The sequence below is a fragment of the Telmatherina bonti genome (assembly GCF_933228915.1).
Source record: "Telmatherina bonti genome assembly, chromosome: 16".
Taxonomy (NCBI): Eukaryota; Metazoa; Chordata; class Actinopteri; order Atheriniformes; family Telmatherinidae; genus Telmatherina; species Telmatherina bonti.
Genome location: NC_136614.1, coordinates 27,999,226 through 28,020,208, shown reverse-complemented (window position 1 = coordinate 28,020,208; position 20,983 = coordinate 27,999,226). Strand labels below are relative to the sequence as shown.

General features: G+C 39.7%; 1 protein-coding gene across 1 annotated transcript; it reads left to right on the top strand.

Moving 5' to 3' along the window:
- The first annotated feature begins 715 nt into the window (after positions 1 to 715).
- Positions 716 to 14,082, top strand: selenoi (selenoprotein I). The gene is made up of 10 exons (XM_079255578.1): positions 716 to 805; positions 4,274 to 4,342; positions 4,688 to 4,796; positions 6,098 to 6,172; positions 9,216 to 9,478; positions 9,702 to 9,810; positions 9,890 to 9,938; positions 10,024 to 10,204; positions 10,309 to 10,488; positions 12,614 to 14,082. Exons 1-10 carry the CDS (start codon positions 749 to 751, stop codon positions 12,719 to 12,721), a joined length of 1,200 nt encoding a protein of 399 aa, XP_079111704.1. The 5' UTR covers positions 716 to 748; the 3' UTR covers positions 12,722 to 14,082.
- The last annotated feature ends 6,901 nt before the right edge of the window (positions 14,083 to 20,983 follow it).

Sequence of the window (20,983 nt, the reverse complement as noted above, 5' to 3'; positions counted from 1 at the left end):
TGCTATAATGCCCAAGACAACAAGTAAAAAGATCAATGAACCCAATAAAAATGACAAAAATTTCATCATAAATTAATTTTATTTCTTTGGGGAAAAAAATAGATTTTTTAACTAAAAAAAAAACCAAAAAAAAACAAAAAAAACAAAACAATCAATTTTAAATTGTGACGCAAAAAAAAAAAAAAAAAACTCCAGATTTTCGATTTGATTTTCCCACCCCTAAGTTATTTTAATATAAATGGTTTATCAATTTATATTACTGCTATGTTATTACAACCTTTGAAAAAAGTATTTATTATTTTTCATGAAGGTTTAATGATTTTCTTATATAGTTTGTACATCTTTTAGGGCCCCTATCAAGTCATGGGGCCCTTAATATCTCCCTAACTTTCCACCCCCATATGACGTCTCTGCTCTCTATACATGTATTTTAACAATCGTAGCATACATTATTAACAGTTTGTAATTATGGTCATGTTAACACGATTTAAAATATATTTACTTTTCATTTTTTTAATCTGTCATCCAGGCCTGAGTGGCGATATTGAGTTTCTGTTAACGTCAGCTGGAGGGTTGCGGCGTCCAGTAGGAGTGGCTCCTGTGGTTCGACATCACCTCACCCGGCGTGAAAGACATAGTTCAGCGGCTAAGCTAGATGTTTCTTCTACTCCGTAGCTAGCGTTAGGATTTATCATTTCCAAAAGAAGATATTTTTATTAATCTAATCACTGAGCCAGACTGTATCACTATGGCTCTTTACGAATATGTCACTCAGGAGCAGCTTGCGGGCTTCGACAAATATAAGGTATGACTAAAAAAGCAGTGAAAGCATGCTAGCAGCTAGCCATTCATCCTACAATCATATGCGTGTTGAGCGGCTAGCTGTCACGATCAGCAGTGCTCCTGAGACAAAATGTTAAGTTGGCTGTAATGCTACATGATGTTTGTTACTTTTTCTGTAAATAAGAGCTGTAGGGTAATTTGGTTACAGGATTTTTATCGCGACACGTGACAATGTTGACTGCACTCTGACCGCCACATCATTAATGTTGTCATCGTGAAGTCGTGCATCACCTCCAAATATGCTTAACCTTAAATCGAAACCTACACTTCAGTCTAAATGCAATGTTCATGTTTTATTTATTATTTTATTTTGATAGGCCTAATCGGAAGTGTTAGTGCATTGTGTTTTTATTTTACACTGGCGCAAACAAGCTAATCGCTAGCGACTCTTATTTCTGCCAATAAATATGTTAAATGAAGGCTTTTTAACAGATTGCTTTTAATCAGTAAAGGGATTTTATTATTCATGCTATTTTTCTACATAAGATTCGGTTTAACACTTGTTATTATTTAAACAAAGAGGGGAAACAGCTATAGGCATTATAGTAAACACCACAGAAAGAGAAACACTGAACTTGAACAGGAGTAATGATGGAAAAGGACATAACGTCAATAAAACGGGGATTAACTTGGGTTATAAGCGGTAGATTAAAGGCGAAGTCATGTTATTAAGGTGTCATAAAAGTAACTATATCTTGTTGCAACCATGATGGAGGGGGTCATGGTGCCATACAGCTCCAAGCACTCTGGCACTGGAAGTGAGAGGCACTGGACTCAATCTTAATGGTTCAGTTTGATGAGAAAATAGTTTGACTTAAAGCTGTACACACATCAGTCATCATCATCATTATCATAACACTTGCAAAAACAGCAACCTTATATGATTGGTATAAGTTTTTTTTTTTTTCACCATTAAGGGAAGTTTAGTTTCTTAGCTTTTTAAAAACCATTGGCAACATCCATTGTAATTCTGTCTGTACATCTCTATTCTTTGTTTACATTTTTGTTGCTCTGTCCAGCTTTCTCTTGGCTTTTATTACAGCTTCAATACCCTGAGCTGTTTATTATTGGATCTGTTTCCAATAATTGGCTTTTAAGTGGGTTTCACTGGTCTCTGGGCAGTGGTTGCTGCAGGACAAGCAAGGAAGATGATTGACAGTGATGGAAAGGACTGTTGCTTCTTAAACCCTGAGGATTTCTCTGTAAACATGCTCAACTTTGCAAATACAGAAGCAAGAAGCCTCAGAACATGAAGATTGCCAAAGACCGTCTAGCTGTATTTTGTCATGCTGTCATTCATTGGTTTGCTTCTCACATCCTCTCTTGATTAACACGCTGCAGTTCTGCATTTGATAGTGTGAAAATGAATGCGAATGAGTGCCTGAGTAAGATAAGGGTGAATATGGTGGGGTTTTTTTTTTTTTTTTTTTGCTTATTTTGGTGATGATTAATCCCACTATTTATTTGTTTTCATTTAAGCATCACACAGCATGATCACATTGCATCTGTAGTAGACTTTCTAAATTAATCATGTTCCACCTTTCCCATTATATTTAAATTTCATGTAAAAATGTCCTAATAGTCTACATAATTAGTAGTGCTTATTTACAACATGTAAGGGATGCCTGTTGTATTGATCGGTATTTGAGGTTCACTAATGTAGCATTAACTACTAAATTACCAACAGAAAATGGATTCATTTAAACTATTTTTCTTTATTTATGAGTGAAGTGCACTAATAATGGTCATAATAATATTATGTATATGTTATCTCTTAATAAGATAGTAATAAAGATGTTTTATATTCTTGTTAAAATAGGAATGCTGGAAACAACCCTACAAAAAGACTGAGACAATCAGTACAGCATGTACTCTTGGCAGCAGCCTTGCACTGTTTAACAGTACATGCATCAGAGTTAGTATGCTATGCTGGATCTCTTACACATTTGTCATGCTTAGATAAAGTTCCAGAGACTGGAGTCATGTTTGTGTGAGTCTGTGCAATGACAAGCCACATAAATGATCCAGTAAACGTGTGACATGTGAAGCCACACAGCCTTTGGATTGGTTTGCAAGGTGTAAAAATGAACGAAATATCCAGAAATGAAAGGTGACATGCTCGATTTTGCACAAACTGAGATGATTTCTCGAAGTCTTCATCAAATATATGAAACAGGCTTTGGTCAAAATACCACATAGATGGACTGAAATTATAGTCAGTGAAGCTACAACCCTTTTAAAAGCAGCTGATTTTAGTCCACGAAGCAAATACTTTATCTCCATTCTCTTTCACGAGTTGTCCTAAAGCTTTCAGCTACTATGCAATTATTATTCTGGACACAAGTCATGCTAAATAATCCTTGTAGCATGTTATTACACAACAAAGTGCAGACAGTGCCTAGTCTGAGACCTCCCACTACCATACACAGTACACTGAACTCACACTACCACACAGAGACACTGTTTTTATACAGTTCATCATCTACAGACGGTTGGTCCTAATCACTTTTTTAGATATAATCTCACCATGAGTCATGTGTTGAACTGGCCAAGTTAGATACTTGAATTTCCCCTCGGGGATGAATAAAGTATCTTTGATTGATTGATTTTAGTAAAACACATTTGGGCTGGCTTGCAGGTGTATATACTATCCAGATTTTACTTTATAATTTTCCTGTCGCCCTGCGATGAACTGGCGAGCTGTCCAGGGTGTACCCTGCCTTTCGCTCAAAGACTGCTGGGATAGGCTCCAGCTTCCCCGCGACCCTGAATTGGATTAGTCGGTTAGGAAAATGAATGAATGAATGAATTTTCCTGTCATGTATTGGCTACTTAAACGCCGGACTTCACCGATGCATTTTAGCTTGGAGCAGTTTATGTTGAGATTTTCTGCAGAAATGGGCCGCTCATCGCCAAAGTTTTTCATTTTAAAATACCAGAGAGGGGTGCATTCAGATCTGTTTTCAACTGGAAAAAAATCAAGGAGTATTAGTGGCTTATTTAATTTACAGAAAACCTTAATAGCAGCTGATTAAAGCTTCTTATTAATAGCAAAGCAAAACTCATGACAACAAGAGATTCATTTCTCAGTGAGGTGCTGTGATACTCGAGAGGCTGAATATATTTTACCAATTCAATTTTGAGCTGTTCCTGTGACCTAAAAGAAACCTGCAAACCTGAACGTCTCGTCATACGAGATCTTATCGGTTCTCATGGCCCAAACAAGGCATCAAATGTATTGTTTCCCCTTTTGCCTGTTTTTTTCTGGAGTTCTGTGATTTAGTGATAGTTTGTAACATCAAACACAATATATTTTACACTAGCAAACATCAAAAGAATGATTTTCTTCTGTAATTTGTTACGTTTAAGGCAAAACTCTCAAAGTGTTTGAACATGGTTGATCCTCACCGGTGAAATTCTGTGTTTGCAGTATAGTGCTGTGGATTCGAATCCCCTGTCCATCTATGTTATGCATCCTTTCTGGAACTTTGTTGTGAAGGTGAGAAAAACTTTTTTTGAAAATTCGGTGTGCACTTTTCATCATGTTGTGAGATTTCCAGTCATCCAGAGACAAACAAATGCTGTCCTGTGAGCTGTCATGTATCTAACCAAAATGTACAGACTGTTGATCACCCACATAATGACTGACATATCTGTTTAAGACTTTGTGTTCCTTTTGTTCCTGTCTGATGGCAAGCTAACATTAAATTCTTTTACTGTCTGTAAACTTGTGACGACAGAAATAAATGTGCACTTATTTAATCTATTACTGTAATAAGGAAGTTATAACTATGTAAGTACAAATGTAAATGTTCATCATGATTTTTTTTTTCTTTCTGCACAGTTTTTACCAACATGGCTTGCCCCGAACCTTATCACATTCACAGGTTTTATGTTCCTCGTCTTGAACTTCCTCATGTTGGCCTTCTACGACTTTGACTTCACTGCTTCTTGTAGGTCCTTTTGCTTTGTTTGTCTTGTGAATGAGGGAGTGTTGTTGAAAATATTTGGCCCTAAAACATAGTGTAAGGCAGCTGAGTCACTCACAGCACTTAAAAAAAAAAAAGTGGGTGAGAGAACATTGGACATTTATTTGTTTATGAAGGGCAAAGTCCAGCACTCGTGTAAAGCCTGTCACATACTCCACAAGAAGCGAGAACTTTTTTCTTGTTCTCGAGGCTCCGAGAAGAAAATGGCGTCATTTTGTTCTCGCGGACGTGTTTGAGGACAGTTCTTGACACACCGGGCTGGCAGAACTTTTTTCTTGCGGGGCTGCGAGAAGTATCGTGTGATTGGTCGGACATTGGAGGTGGGCGTCGTTAACACAGAGAAAGCATGAAGCGGAATTGCTGCTTCCGTGTGTTTGCTGTTGCCGGCAAAACGGATTGTTTTGATAAAACAGCTTATTGAGGTGGTGAGAAAGTATGAACATTTTTACATGTGGCAATAAAACACTCGGACCCAGCCGCGTGCACAACCTGCCCTGCCGCGGACGAAGCTGATCGTTAAATATGAAACTAGAAACTCGGAGAGCGGAAACCTCCGCCAAGCACAATGTTTAAGAATCCTTTTAAAACATTCCTGGATCCAAACGGTGATCCTGATCACCACCAGAATTTAATCAGTTCTTCATTTTTACATTTGCAACAACTCTTGAATATTTATAAAAATCCCTCCGTAACCTTTTAAGTTATCTTAAGCAAAAAGACGCCGGGGAAAACAACCTCCTCGGCGAATGTAACAACCGGGTTCATTGCACATAAAGCAGACATCGCCCCCAGCAGTGTTCCCTCCCCGCTGCAGACGTGCTTCTCGTGTAGTACGTATGGACCAGCCGAACAAGACGTTTTTTCTTGTTCTTGCAGCCTCGACAACAAGAACTCAGTTCTTGCTTCTCGTGGAGTATGTAACAGGCTTAAGGCGGAGTCCCTCTTCTTATGCAGGGAAATCCCAAATCCATAACTTCCTTCACACACAGGAAGCTGCCAGTGTTATCATGTTGAGTCATATTATTAACGAAGCTGAAAACTGTTTCACATTTTGTAATTCAGTGTTTGGTCATGAATAGTTTTTCATTTAAACCCTCACTACTTTCCATCATTTTGACTTAAAAAACATTCCTCAAAAGGAGACTTGAACCAGATTCTTCTCTTGTGTTTTATGTAAAACTTTAACGTTTCAGTTTGGTAAAGTATTTACTGTCTTCCTGTTTCTGCCTGTGATGTGTTGAGCATTTATTCTTTTTGTGTCTCAGCTGTAGGACATGAACATGTGCCTAGCTGGGTCTGGGTTGCTGCAGGGATCTTCAACTTCTTAGCCTATACGCTTGGTGAGTTATAATCTCAGTTTCTGGGTTTATCAGAGCCTTTTGGGAAAACACATCGTTGGATACACACAGGCCTCATTCACTCTCTTCTCTGTAAATGTTTCTTTGTGTTCATTTAGATAAGCACCGTATGAACCTCTATCTATGCAGTACAGTAGCTTATTTGCTCATTCTTGGCATTTCTGGATGCACATGAGATCCCTGAAGTTTTTCAGTCTGGTTTTAAAAATTTGCACAGCACAGAGTCTGCTCTACTTAAAGTCTTTAATGACATTTTGATGTATACTGACTCTGGTCATACTGTTGCACTGGTTTTGTTAGATCTGACCGCTGCGTTCGACACAGTGGATCATGAAATCCTACTGTGCCGACTTGAGAACACAGTGGGCATTCACGGGGCTGCCTTGGAGTGGTTCCGTTCCTACTTAGCAGATAGGAGTTTTTGTGTGAGATTGGGTGACTTTGCTTCATCCTCGGCCCCCTTGAATTGTGGCGTGCCGCAAGGATCAATCCTTGGTCCGCTCCTTTTTTCATTGTATCTGTTGCCGCTGGGGTCTATTCTCCGAAGGCTTGGTGTGTCTTTTCATCTTTATGCTGATGATAGCCAAATTTACATTCCCCTCAAACGTCAAGAAAGCTTCAGTGCCACTGAACTCTTAAAGTGCACTGATGAAATTAAAATTTGGATGTCAATAAATTTTTTGCATTTTAATGATAAAAAAAACAGAGGTTCTTCTTCTTGGACCTAGCAGTGTTGGTGATGCTGTCTCAGTTAACCTTGGATCCTTGTCACAGTTTGTTAAGCCTACTGTCTGCAATCTTGGTGTGAAAATGGATCAGGAACTTAAATTGGACAAACAACTTAGTGCTGTGGTGAAAGCAAGTTTTTTCCACCTGAGACAGCTTGCAAAAATAAGGTCCTCACTCTCAAGACATGATTTTGAAATTTTGATCCATGCTTTTGTAACCACACGGCTTGACTATTGTAACGCCCTGTACTGTGGGATCAGTCAGTCCTCTCTCGCACGGCTGCAGCTGGTGCAGAACGCTGCAGCGCGTCTTTTAACTGGATCTCAAAAGTCTGACCATGTTTTACCAATTTTGTCTTCCCTTCACTGGCTCCCTGTCCGTTACAGAATTGATTTTAAGATTCTTTTATTTGTTTTTAAATGCCTGAACGGTCTGGCCCCTCGCTACCTGTCAGACCTGCTGGTGAGGTATTCCCCTACACGCTCTCTGAGGTCCACAGATCAACTTCTGCTTGTGGTTCCTAAGACGAAGCGTAAACTGAGAGGTGACCGAGCTTTTTCTGTTATTGGTCCCAAGTTGTGGAATAAGCTGCCCCTGTACATTAGACAGGCTGAATCGCTTCTTGTTTTTAAGTCTTGTCTGAAGACTCATTTTTTCTCTTTGGCGTTTGACTAATTTAAAGGGTTGTTTTACTATTAACAATGTGCTGATGCGCCATTATGATGTAAATATGTATGTTTTATTGTTTCCTCTGTACAGCACTTTGGTCAACTTTGTTGTTTTTAACGGTGCTTTATAAATAAACTGGATTGGATTGGATTGGATTGGATTCTAGGACGCACCAATTCTATGGTGTAGCATGCCAAATCACAGGGAGAAACTCAGCTCAAGGCTCCAACAAGCATTACCATCCAGACCTAAAGCAATTCTATGGACACGTAAGAAAAGCATGAGAACAGTACGTCCACTTTCTGCTGATTTCTCCACTTCATGCAGATCATACAAGTGAGGCGTCATATTACAAAGAAGCATGTCTCATCAATGTGTGGTTAAAAGCTGCCTGAAAGTATCAAAACAAAATGATTCACGAATTATGTCTTTTACTGTTTTGTGGTGAAAAGTTGCATTTCACCATTAAAAAAACTCTGCTTTTATTTGAAAAGAATCATGAAGGTTTCTGGTAGTTTCTATGAAGAAGAAGGTATTATGGTGAAGTATTCACTCTTCCAACTAGGGCAGTGACGATGTGCTTTTGTCCCTATTTGATTCCAGTTTTTTTTTATGGCAATTCAATTTAAATTGCAATTCTCACGATTCTTTGATATTGCTGATTTTTGTAGACTAAAAAGAAATGTACAAAACGTTTTTTTGCTAGTAATTTTTTTTTCATTTCAATTTGGAAAAAACACACATAGTAGCTAGACCATCATTCTGCTGCTATAACTCCCAAAAAGACAAGTAAAAAGATCAATAAAAACGATAAAAATGACAAAAAAAATTTTTTATAATGTATTATTTGTATTTCTTTTTTTTTTTAATTTATTTTTTTATTTAAAAAAAAAAAGATTTTAAAATTGTGAAGCAAAAAATACCAATATTTGATTATTTTGATTTGATTTCCCACCTCAACTACCAACGGTATACTATGTTTGGTACCATTTTGTCTGGATCTTCATATTTTCTCATCACACTGACAATTATTAAAGGTTCTTCTTCTTCACTTCTGTTAAAAATGCTCAGACTCTATTTTAGTGTCTACTTTCGTCCAGTTGCTCATCAGATATTACCTCACAAATTTCTAGATGAATTGAGCGGATTTCCTTTGGACTTGACAAAAACTAGTGTGGTTCTTGTTCAGGGGGAGATCATTTTCTCTGACACAGTAACACACACCTCGATTCTGACACTTCGCCAGTAATCTCCCTTTTTATAAGCTCAAGGTTATTCATCCCTTGCAGTTGTGGAGATGTACTCGCTTGTTTTGGGTATGTCATTTTGGAAAGGAGGCAGATAAACAGGCCAGAAGTTCTGCGTAGTTTCACATAAGTAAGCCCGTCCGTGAAGTGAGCATGGTCTGGAGCAGTTGCTGCAGCCGTGGTGGGAAGTAGGAATGTTTCTGGCATTGACAAGCTGTGAGCTGCCTTCCATCCAGGCAGGTTTTACTGATTGGAGACCTGAAACGAGTTAAGAGACAGAAAATATGTTGCTTTTTTTGTATTTATGTGACTTTATAGAAACAGCCCATAAACATAGCATTCTGTATGTAACAGTTCATGTCTTTGTTGCCTTTTTGTAGATGGTGTTGATGGCAAACAGGCGCGTCGCACCAACTCTTCCACGCCACTAGGGGAGCTTTTTGATCACGGTCTGGACAGCTGGGCGTGTATCTTCTTCGTGGCCACTGTATACTCCATATTTGGGCGTGGCGAGAGCGGTGTGGGTGTGGTCACGCTCTATTACATACTGTGGGTGGTGCTGTTCTCCTTCATCCTGTCCCACTGGGAGAAATACAACACTGGCATCTTGTTTCTGCCTTGGGGATACGACATCAGCCAAGTGGTAAAGACCCACTCAGCTGCACACAAAAAAAATCTCAGACATGTTAAACGCAACAGCTGACTAATTTCCTGTGGAGAATCCTCCATCATACCTGTTCAGAACATGGAGAATCTCGTGATTTCTGTGGCAAGCTGATTGACGAAGGAATGTGTATTATGGTTTGATGTCAGCTTCACCAAACTGACTTTTTAATGACTTTGCGTCATGTTTCATGTCCTTCCAGACAATCTCTCTGGTTTACCTGATCACTGCTGTCGTTGGTGTGGAAAACTGGTACCAGCCAGTTATCTGGAGCTTTCTTTACAGAGACCTTTTCACCTTTATGATCATCGGTGAGTTGCCGTTTGTGTCTGAACGTGTTCATTCGCTTTGCCCGGACAGCCATTAACATTAAAGTGTCCTAATTTTCAGCCTGCTCCTTCACCGTGACCTTACCCATGAGCCTCTACAACGTCCTAAAGTAGGCCCAGTTTAGATGAGCTTCTGTTTCATTTGGTGTTTGCGTTGCCTTGCTGTGACGTTTCCCTCCTTTGTGGATTCTTCAGGGCTCATCGGAGTAACACTCTGAAGCACAGCAGCCTGTATGAAGCTCTCCTGCCTTTCCTCTCTCCCGTCCTCCTCTTTGTCTTGTCCACCGTTTGGGTGGTTTACTCTCCATCCAACGTCCTCAAGCTGCAGCCCAGGATCTACTACCTCATGGTGGGGACAGCTTTCGCCAACGTCACCGTGAGTGTCTGCAACATTTCAGCCTCACATATCAGAAATGTCTGTAGCTATGCATCTAATCATGTTTTTTCTGTGTGTGTGTGTGTGTGTGCGTACCCTCCCAGTGTAAGCTCATTGTGTGTCAGATGAGTAACACACGGTGCCAGCCTCTAACCTGGCTGTTGCTGCCCATGTCTGCGGTGGTGTTGCTAGCTGTGACGGGGGTCTTCACCAATGAGACACTGCTGCTTTATCTGTGGACAGCTGCTGTTGTACTAGCACACATACACTACGGCATATCAGTGGTAAGACCACGCACACAGCATTTGGAAATGCTAATTTATGTGATAGCAGGACTAATGATGGTGTCATGGGGAAAAGTTTCTGTAGGGATGTTTGGACTGGGAAAGAAAGTGGGTGCTGATAAGCACCAGCTTGGTCAGCACCAAACTGATAAAATAACTAATAGATTTCTAAAGCAGGAATTTCTCTTTTGTTGTTCTTTTTTTTGTAAAAAAAAAAACTTATTTTTTTGGGCCACAAAGTGCACTACATTATAAGGCGCAGCCTCAATTATGTAGTCTATTTTTGTCTTGCGTCACACACAAGGCGCACCACGTTATTGGGCGCTTGCAAAAAAAAAAAAAAGTAAAACAAAGTAACAAAAGTAAAACAATGAGTTTGGCTGAACTTTATTCAAAACAGTGCCGGTAGTCTATTTATTTTAAAATACACACATTTTTCTTATCAGCTGTTGTAACAATTCGTCAAAGTCCTCACCTTCTGAGTCGGAATTGAACAGCTGGGCAATTTCGCCATCAAGCACAGCAGTTTCTCTCTCTTTGTTGTCAGTCAGTGTCATTGCTGGGTGGATGTTCAACGATACCGGCTTTTGCAAAAGCTCGGATAACAATCGATGAAAATACTTTAGTCCAGGCATCCACAATCCAAACACATATGGTGGCGCAACTGCCTGATGCTCCCTCCTGGTCTTTGTGAAGGTGTGTTTGCCATCACTGCCATGACACTTGTAACTTAGCTTAAAGCACTCCAGCTGTTGGAGTTTTTTTGTTATTCCTCTCGGGATGATGGCAAGTTCAGAATTCATTGCTTAACTTGATTTTTCACCGTAGCGGTTTAGTTTAGTTTAGTTTATTAAAGATCCCCATTAGCTATAGCAAGTTACAGCTATTCTTCCTGGGGTCCGGCACAATTATAATATCAAAAACAAAAACTTGTAAAAAGTAACACAGCACATCAACATTTCAGTTCAAACCTGAAATACAAGGTATTTACATATTCAAAATCATCTCTTTACATCCATTTTTACATAAGTAAATGCATGTACGTAATGTCCATTCATATTACATCCTATCATGTAAACTATTCATTTACAAAAAATACGCTTACTTATATGGTGATATGCGGTGATATGGGCGCGCATGGAGTCGCGGATCACAGAGATGGTGATGCGTGAAATAAAACATCCGGTCTCTTTACATACACCTCTCTCAGCCACTCTTTCATTTTCTCCTTATATTACGCACCTGTGATGGCAGTAAATGGTCTAAGCAGAGTGCTTACTAAAATCGCACAACATTTTTACTGATTTTGAGATTCAGCACACACATATGGGGGGCACCAGGTTAAAAGGTGCACTGCAGATTTTTGCGAAAATGAGCGGCTTTTAAGTGTTCCTTTTGGCCCCAAACATGCAGTAATAATAATACATTTATATTTTGATCTCTTTCCATTCAAGTCTTTTACAGAAAGCAGAGTAAATAAAATGATTCAAAGTAAAATATTAGTCAAGCAGATGTACGATGTTGAGACTGGATATGAAAGTGCTCCATCTCCACCCAGCTTTTCCTTCACTTTTGAGTCCACAAACATTAGTTTGGAGCAGAAAACTGTCTGATGGGAAACTTTTTCACTGCTGCACCACTAAGCATACGTAGAACGGAGCACATTCACTTTTAGAGATCTGAAACGGACCAGTTGGGAAAAAAAAATAGGAAGAAGTCTTGAAAGTGGTTGTGCAGCAGACATTGAGTTTAACATTATGTAAGTTTTATTATTATTTTCGAACGTACAAATGAAAGAAGATAAGAAGAGAAATTATATGTACATACCTATACATACATATGTACATACACCCACGTATACATACATATACATACTAAGGAAGAAAAAATTAGTAATTATAATATTAATAATAATAATTCTTCATTAATTTCTTTTTGGATGGTGGATGGAAGTGGGAGTACCAGGAGAGAACCCACACATACACAGGAAGAACATGCAAACTCCACACAGAAAGCTCACTGTTCAAACCTCCCACCCCCCCAGCCACAGTGCTGTGAGGCCATAGTGCTAACCACTACGCCACCATGCAAATCAGTGCAATAATTTGATATTTTTTCATTACAGGTGCAACAACTCAGTGGCCACTTCAACATCTTTGCCTTCTCCCTCAAGAAGCCCAGCAGTGACTGACAGGAGGAGGAACGAATCGGCTTGACAGAAGCAGAGGTTTAGGCTGATCCTCTCTTCGACTTACCGACACTTCACTCATCACCACGGGAACCGCATCCCCTCCCCTCCATCCATAAGGACACTTAAAGTGGAATGGACTGTGGGCTTCTTTTCACACATGCAGACACACACATTGGACACACATTCCCATACCAACTGACCAAACTCTGGCCTCAGCGATGGGGCGGGCCCAGGGGCTCTGGCTTCCGTCACCGGTGATTGGCTAACTTGATTGAGCCAATGAGGTGCAATTGTTTCCTACGGAAATGTGCTTCCGTCGTTAGGACAGCAGCCTAGGCAAGCCATGAAAAAAAGAAGAAACACACACACACACATGCATAAATTGTGCATTTTTGTGAGGGGGGAGAGGCCCTTATTTTCCATGGATTCAAGATGTCCTTATCCCTAATCACAATGACAGCAACTAAACCTGATGTACCCTCACCCCTGAAACCAAGTCTTAGCCCTCAAGCAGCCTGTCTTATTTGACAGGATTGTCCAAACTACAACCACCCGCCCCAAGATCCAAAACCTGTAAGTCCTCACAGAGATGGATCACACACACGAACGGATACATTTACGCTGCTTTTACGCAGACGAAATGAATTTCATGGCAGATATTTCAGTACAAACACAGCCGCGGACATGAACACACAGTTGTACTCACATAGTATTATGAATGTATAATATGCCTCGAGGAAATGTTCTTTCAGTTTAATTATATGAACAGGAATGCTTCAAGAAGTGTTTGTTGAAACCTGTTTATTTGTTTGTAAATCATCAAATGGTTTGCATTTGGAAGTCTGTGCTTCTGTTTATAACGGCTCATATATGTAACAAAGGTGTTGGGGAGTGGGTACTTTAATTTTCCAACTGAGACAAAAACTTAAAAAGATAACTTGCTGCAGTGAAATGTTTTTGACACTCCCCTCCCCGCGGTGTGCTCTGTGGCGGCAGCTGTCATAAGCAGAGTTGATAATCCACTAACAAGCAAGAATTGATCAGGGTAATCTCTACTAACCCTTCTTTTCTTCCTCCTCTGTCTGAGCACCAACCTGCTCTTCCTTCCCTCTGAGGTGTCGTGTTTTCACGCCGATTCGTTCTTTTGTTTTTATATACATTTTTATACACGTCTTTGGTGTGATTTTGTCTGCCTCCACGGCAACAGTGGTGCATGCGGTTTTAAAGTTGCGCAGCGCTTGAATGATGAGCGTGTCCAAAAGCCGTTGAACGGAGCGGACTCGCTCTGAGGGAACAAGCCTTCGCACAGGACAGCGCAGAAGCTGGAAAACCAACTGCCGTCACTCAGATATTATTCCACCTTCTTACATTTACTGTCTTAGAACTCATCTGGTTGCAGTTTTTCAGTGTCTGAAACACTGTTCGTTTGGATGTTTCAGGCTTTTGTCTCCAAGATGGAAGAGAACAGTTGTAGCTGTTTGCTTAGAAAGTCAAGACAAGCCTTGTTTAGTCTGACAGCTCAAACTATGCTACATCAGGTTGTCATTTGGAAGAAATAAGCTTTTTTTTGTGTGTGTACTTGTCTTTATATCTGTGAGCACATTTTTCTAAGTTGAGGTCTGAAGATTGTCCTATCAGGGAGATTTTGTTTGATGGACTTGGTTGGCCAAGGGATCCCCAATCCTGGTCCTCGAGGACCGGTGTCCTGCAGGTTTTCCAAGTGTCCCAGCTGCAACACACCTGATTCAAATCAGTGTATATTTAGCAGACATGTGCAGAGCTTGAGTCTGAGTCAGGTGTGTTTCAGCAGGAATACTTGGGAAAACCTGCAGGGCAGCGGTCTTTGAGGACCAGGGTTTGGGATCCCTGGATGGCCAACAAGGTATGAGATCATCTGCTGGGAAAACTTTTGACTCATCTAGGAAATGGTACATCCAGCTGGAAGTTTATTTCTGTCAGTCGTCTGGAAAAATGTCACAGTAGCAAACATTTTACATAAAAATGATCGTGGTGTTTAATTAAAAGTTATATTGGAAACATTTGGTTTTACAACTTTGCAAATTCAGACATTTTGTACATAAACAGTTACTGAGCAGCACTGAACATTTAGACCACACACAACTTTGCAGCATCCCTGTATTGCCAGGATGAACACAAAGATGTGTAACTGTCTTTCTTTCCAGCTATGTAACCCTGTGTGGTTTGCAGATGGGAAAATTTAAAGTCCTGATTACATTACAATGGTTGAAATGACGGCTTTCTTTCTTTCTTTCTTTCTTTCTTTCTTTCTTTGGGACTTGCAATGAGACAACAGCTGTGATTTCACCACCAGAACAGTGTCTGTGGTGGGTGTATGCACTGGCCAAGTCTGTACAGCTCCACATGTACATGTCTTTTCAAGTATGAGTGTTTTGGCTGCATGTGTGAGTGTATGCATAAACATGTATTCATTTTTATTTAATTTTATTTTAAAATAACGGATGGGATTTTAGTCTGGTACAGGGATCCCCAACCTTTTCCTCAAGGACCGGTGTTCTGCAGGTTTTCTAAGTGTTCCTGCTGTATCACACCTGACTCAGGCTCAGACAAGCTCTGCACATGTCTGCTAAATACACATCGACTTGTGGTGCAGCTGGGACACTTGGAAAACCTGCAGGACACCGGTCCTTCGAGGACCAGGACTGGGGATCCCTGGTCTGGGAGGCAGATTTCTCCTAACACGAGGCACATGACTGATGCGATGCCACTCAGCACTGCAATTTACAAAGCTGTCTACGTTGCAGCGTTTTTACATTTGTTGGCGTAGTTTTTTTTTTTTTTTTCTTTATGTTGAAAAGTTTTAGTTTTGGGGATTTACTGTCTGACTGGATCAATTGTGAGTCTTTTTTTTTTTTTTTTTTTTTTTTAAATATGGTATCATTTGGGTAGGAGTCTGTGGGTGTGAAGATCTGCACCCGACTGTAAACGCTACAAATACTGAATGCAGTAAAGGATTTCATACCAGCTGTTACCTGGGAGAAACAAAAAGTGCCATTCAGTGAAACAAAGAGTTTGTCATACAGCTGGTAGATGTTCCTTATTTTATTTAAAACTGTTTTCATTTTACTTATTTGGTTCCTAATTATCTTCTTTTTCACTTTTTTTTGTGCAATTCTCAGTTTCACATTCTTAATTACCCCTGGATCAATGAATTAATCTGTTGTATGAAGCTGCTCTGGAAAACACTCCAGTGCTTTGGTTGTGGTCATTTGTGGCGTTGTATTTAACCAGTGAAAGAAAGGACTGTCCAGAAACAAATTAAAAAAAAAAGAACTTTTCAATGAGTTTCGCTGTGTTTAATGCAATCCCAGCACCAGGACACAGTACCAGTTCACGCAGTTGATTGGGCTGGGCGAGCCCCATTTATCCAGTGATGTTTGTAATTATAAGAGATCCAGTTATAGATTAATAGATAGAAAGATTGATGAATACTTTATTCATCCCCAGGGGGGAAATTCAGGGTTTTCCAACAGTTCCTTTAAAAAATAAAAAAGATAGATTAACATTAAACAGTCTAATTGCAGCTGGAATGAAGGACCTTCTGAACCTCTCAGTCCTGCATCCAAGAGAGATCAGTCTCTCACGGCAGCTGCTCCTCTGTCCTGCCAGGGTATTGAAGAGGGTATGTTTTTTATTATCCAAAATACCGCAAAGTTTTCTCCTCATCCTCTGCTCCACCACAGCTCTGACAGGGTCCAGACTTCTGCCCAGAACAGAATAGCCTTCCTGACCAGTTTGTCCAGACGTTTGCAGTCCTTGTTTGTAATGCTGCTCCCCCAGCAGACACCAGTATAAAACATCACAGTGTGATGACTGTGTGATAAACATCTGCAGCAGGTCACTGCTGACATCAAAGAACCTAAGCCGTCTGAGGAAGAAAAGGCGACTCTGTCTCTTCCTGTACGCTGTATCTGTATTGGCTGACCATTCCAACCTCTGGTCCAGAACCACCCCCAGGTACCTGTAGGTCTTCACATTCTCTGTTTCCTCTCCATCAATACAGACTGGCTCTCTGTGTGATGTAGATCTCCTGAAATCCACCACAAGCTCTTTGGTCTTGGAATTGTTCAGGAGTAGACAGTTCTTGTTAGTCCAGTCTGTATAAAGGCATTTACCAGGTCCCTGTACTCCCCTTCCTCTCCACCTCCCACACATGCCACAACAGCTGTATCATCTGAATACTTCTGTATGTGGCAGGACTCTGAGTTGTATCTGAAGTCTTAAGTCTTGTGTGTGAAAAGAAAGGGAGCTAAAACAGTTCCCTGTGGGGCCCCAGTGCTGCTCTCCAGAGTTCCAGAAACACTTCTCCCCATCCTGACATATTGTGGTCTTGATGTTAGATAGTTCATAATCCAGGATGTCAGGGAGGGGGCCACCCCCTTATCTACAAGTTTATCTTTCAGTAGGGGAGGCCTGATAGTGTTAAAAGCATTGGAGAAGTCGAAGAACATGATCCTGACATAAGAACCAGGCACTTCCAGGTAGGCATATGCCCTGTGTATATACAGATGGCATAATAATTACACAACAGTTATTAATTAAATAACATAATAATGAAATAACAGTTGTCATAATTCAATATTTTGCTTGTAATATTTGGAAAAAAGAAAAACACTTCTAGTGAAGAGTTACGATATGACAGGATACTCTGTTAATTACAAACTGTCACCTTGGTGACTGTTTTGGGGGTTTTTGTGTGTGTATGTTTGTTTTACTTGCCGTGTAATTAGTATCTTAGACAAGGGCAGGGCCCAAATCTCGCCAGGTAATAGTTTTCATTGTTTACATGGTTAAAACACCACAATGGTGTTTTACTGATTTAGCGTGTCAGTATTGGATTGGCTGAGGTGTGTTTTGTGGCCCAGACAAGTGTTGCAAACTGGATACTTTCACATCATTTTCTGTAAACCCAGTTGGCTGTGTGTGAAAATCTGAAAAAACTCAGCCCAGCCTGTCTGACACAACAACTGCATCCCCTTCCTTCCTCTTTCTGATGTTAAGATTGAACTTCGAGTCATCTTGACCACGCCTGCATGACTAAATGCAGTGAGTTATGTGATTAGCTGATTGTCATTATTGAGCAAGGTGTATCTGAAAAAGGCTAGTGAATGTGCTGTATTTAAGCTTTCTAAAACCAAATTCTTTTATGTCCTGGATAAAATTAACAACTTCAAGCTGGTAATCTTTCACCTCTTTTCTTCTGATACAGTGATTTCTGTCAAATCTTCCATTAAATTGATGTAATGATCTCAGAGTATATAAGCCAAGTTACATAAAACACACATTTGGCTTGTAAAGATGCAGCTCAAACAACAACCAACTGATTTCTCTCAAATGACACTAAAAAGTTACCTTAAAGATGACACACTAAAATCATTCTCCCAAAATGGTCTGAATATGATCGCTGTAAGGTTAACAGTATGAAGAGGAGTGTTCCAGCTGATTGTGTTGTGTCACACCAACAAGAAGGGAATACAAGCATTAAGAAAAATAGTCAGGACCAGGCAAAAGGTTTCCCAGTGACATATTAATGAAACTTGAAGTAGTTGTGGGTTATTAGATCATAAAGTGTCTTTTTCAGACATAGAAATGAATAGTTGCCCATCTCATAAATTTTTGCAGCTAAGATTTTTGCCTTCCCAATTATGCTTTGCAGGCCTTCATTTATGTGCAGTTCTTTCAAAGTCACACAACAGCATTTTGGTCAGATTTAAGTCTGGATCATTGAAACACATTGACTTTTCAGTCACTTTTTTTTTTTTTTATAAGCATAACAGTTAATCCAAAACATATCCAGAAAAAATAACCAAACAAAACACAAACAAGTTCAAATAAAATGTGTTTAATAAAGCCTCTCACCTCAAACTGCTTAGGCATTCTTCACTTTAATCTATCGATAAAAAACATATTTATTTAAACCAGGAGTGTCCAAAGATCTGTTATCCTGCAGGTTTTTTTATGTTTCCCTGTTCCAACACATCTGGTTTCCTTTAAATGCATCCAACAGTCTACTGCAGTTCTGCACAATGACTAATTAATTTAAGTCAGGTGTTTTGAAGCAGGGATACATGCAAAACCTGCCAGATTGTGGCCCTCGAGGACTGGAGCTAGACACACCTGACAATTGAGTTAACTATCTCTTTTGAAAGTTAATTTCATTTGACCTTTTTAATATCTTTGTCCGTATTATTCCATAAGATAATTTTCTTTTCAAGAGATGCACTGTCCCATTCTAAATCTGCTTTTATTGAAGACTTTTGTTCCCTTTAAATGATATTTACTCTGCCTTGGGGCATTTTATGCCTTATGATCCTTCTCAGATTGATAAGCAGCAGAAATTACTTCTCCAAGATAACTGCTGGTATGTTGCCACCTTGACGTTGTGTTTACATCCACATGGATGCTCCAGAGCATCAAACATTCAAAACTTTGGCTTTGATGGATGAACTGTTACAAGTTATTATTTGATTATTCTTCCTCTTCTTATCTAAAAGGATTGATATTTCTTTTAAACATCCACAGAAGGTACATTTAGATTATGAGAGAATATTTCCAGTATTTGCCCAAATCTGTGTAAATGTCCAGCAGATGGAGCCATACATCATTATATTTCTGCATCATGCCCTGCTTTCTGCAGAAGACTTTGGAGTGGAAAGCCTGTTTATATCAGACTAAAATGGGCTTCAGAGGTAAAGTAACAGTTGGCATTTTTATAGTCTTCGTTTCAGTATGAACAACATGTGCTGAACTTAACACCTCTGACTCATGTGGCTCTGTTCTCTTTTACAGACTTCATTAGTAACTGATATGGATTCATGTCAGCTAGTTTGTCTGCCAGCAATAGCTTGTGTGTTTTTGTTTTTGTCATCTTCACACACACAGAAACCCTTTAAACAGTGCCATGGGTGTCATAAATCTAAGAAATAAAGTTTAAACTCAAAATGAAACCAAACTTCCAAACAGAAAAATCCCGAGGTGATGCTAACAGAGATTAGTTTAGACTGGCGAGCTTGCTGCTAAGAAGTGATGGTATGTTTGAATGTGGGTCCTGCATCTCTCTAACTAGTCCAAAAATTTAGTGTGTGTAGGTACTAACGTCTGACAAAAAGATCCTTTTCATCCAGAAATTCTTATCATGAATTATCATTTATCCAAACAATGACCAGTGAGCGAGCATATGTGTGCATGTGTGTGTGCATGTATAGCCTACACATTCCTTGTCACGATGAATCAACACCAACATAATTTTATCGCAACATAGTTGACCCTAAAGTTGTCCCTGTCAGCACTGAATGGTACCAAAAAACCAACTTCTCTAGCACCCTGCAGTGATGAAAGGATACATGAATGTATGGAATAGCTGAAGATAGCTAACTCACTTTTCTACAGAAGATAATTAATCCCATTAATAATTTAAACATAGTGGATTTAAATGAGGGTATTAAGACTAATTACTCCTCATTAACGATTATCTGCTGAAGCTGGTGACATATTTTCAATCCTATATGCTCAGATTAAAAATTAGATGAAGAAAAATACAGTTTTTTCTGAAAAACTTTGAAATTTACTCTTTTTTTATTTGCATGTTAATTGAGTGTAGGTTGTGTTGAGGTTAAAGTGGCGACGTCCCCTCTGGTTAGGACGTCTTTTAGTAAATTAGCTGGTGTTGATCCCCAACTGACAGTTAATCAGACGTGGCATCAATTAAACAGCATTAGGATCCCATTACTGTCCTGTGGCACTGGACGTTTTGTGCGCCGCTGACCCCTGTGACTCATACACACTGTCATGGCGAGCAGTTGGAGCCTAGTTAAGTGCCACGCCACCCTGGACCTGTACACCCCTCGCTGGTGAGGCCATGCTTAATTATGGATGAGCATCATTAGAAACTAGACACGCTGGAACATAGGCTTGCCCACATTGACAAATGCACACACAAACTATCAGATTGGCACGGCGATTATCCTCAGAGACACCCAAGACTATTGAAGTGCTAATGGCGTAATAGCATCAGTTTCATTTTATAACGACTACACCTTTAACCTCTGCGCCCTTTTCATAACCACCTCAAAGCGTCTCCTTTTTAAGCACTTTTGTCTCTTTCACAAAGACAGTCATGTTTTTTTTTTCTGGCTAAAGTCATTACATTTTTTCCTAATAGTTAAATTTGTGGTTATCTCACCCAGACAACACGATATTCTCATCCATTGTATCTGGAAGTTGATGGTCAGGGTTAATGAGGATGTACCCTTTTATGTTACCTCT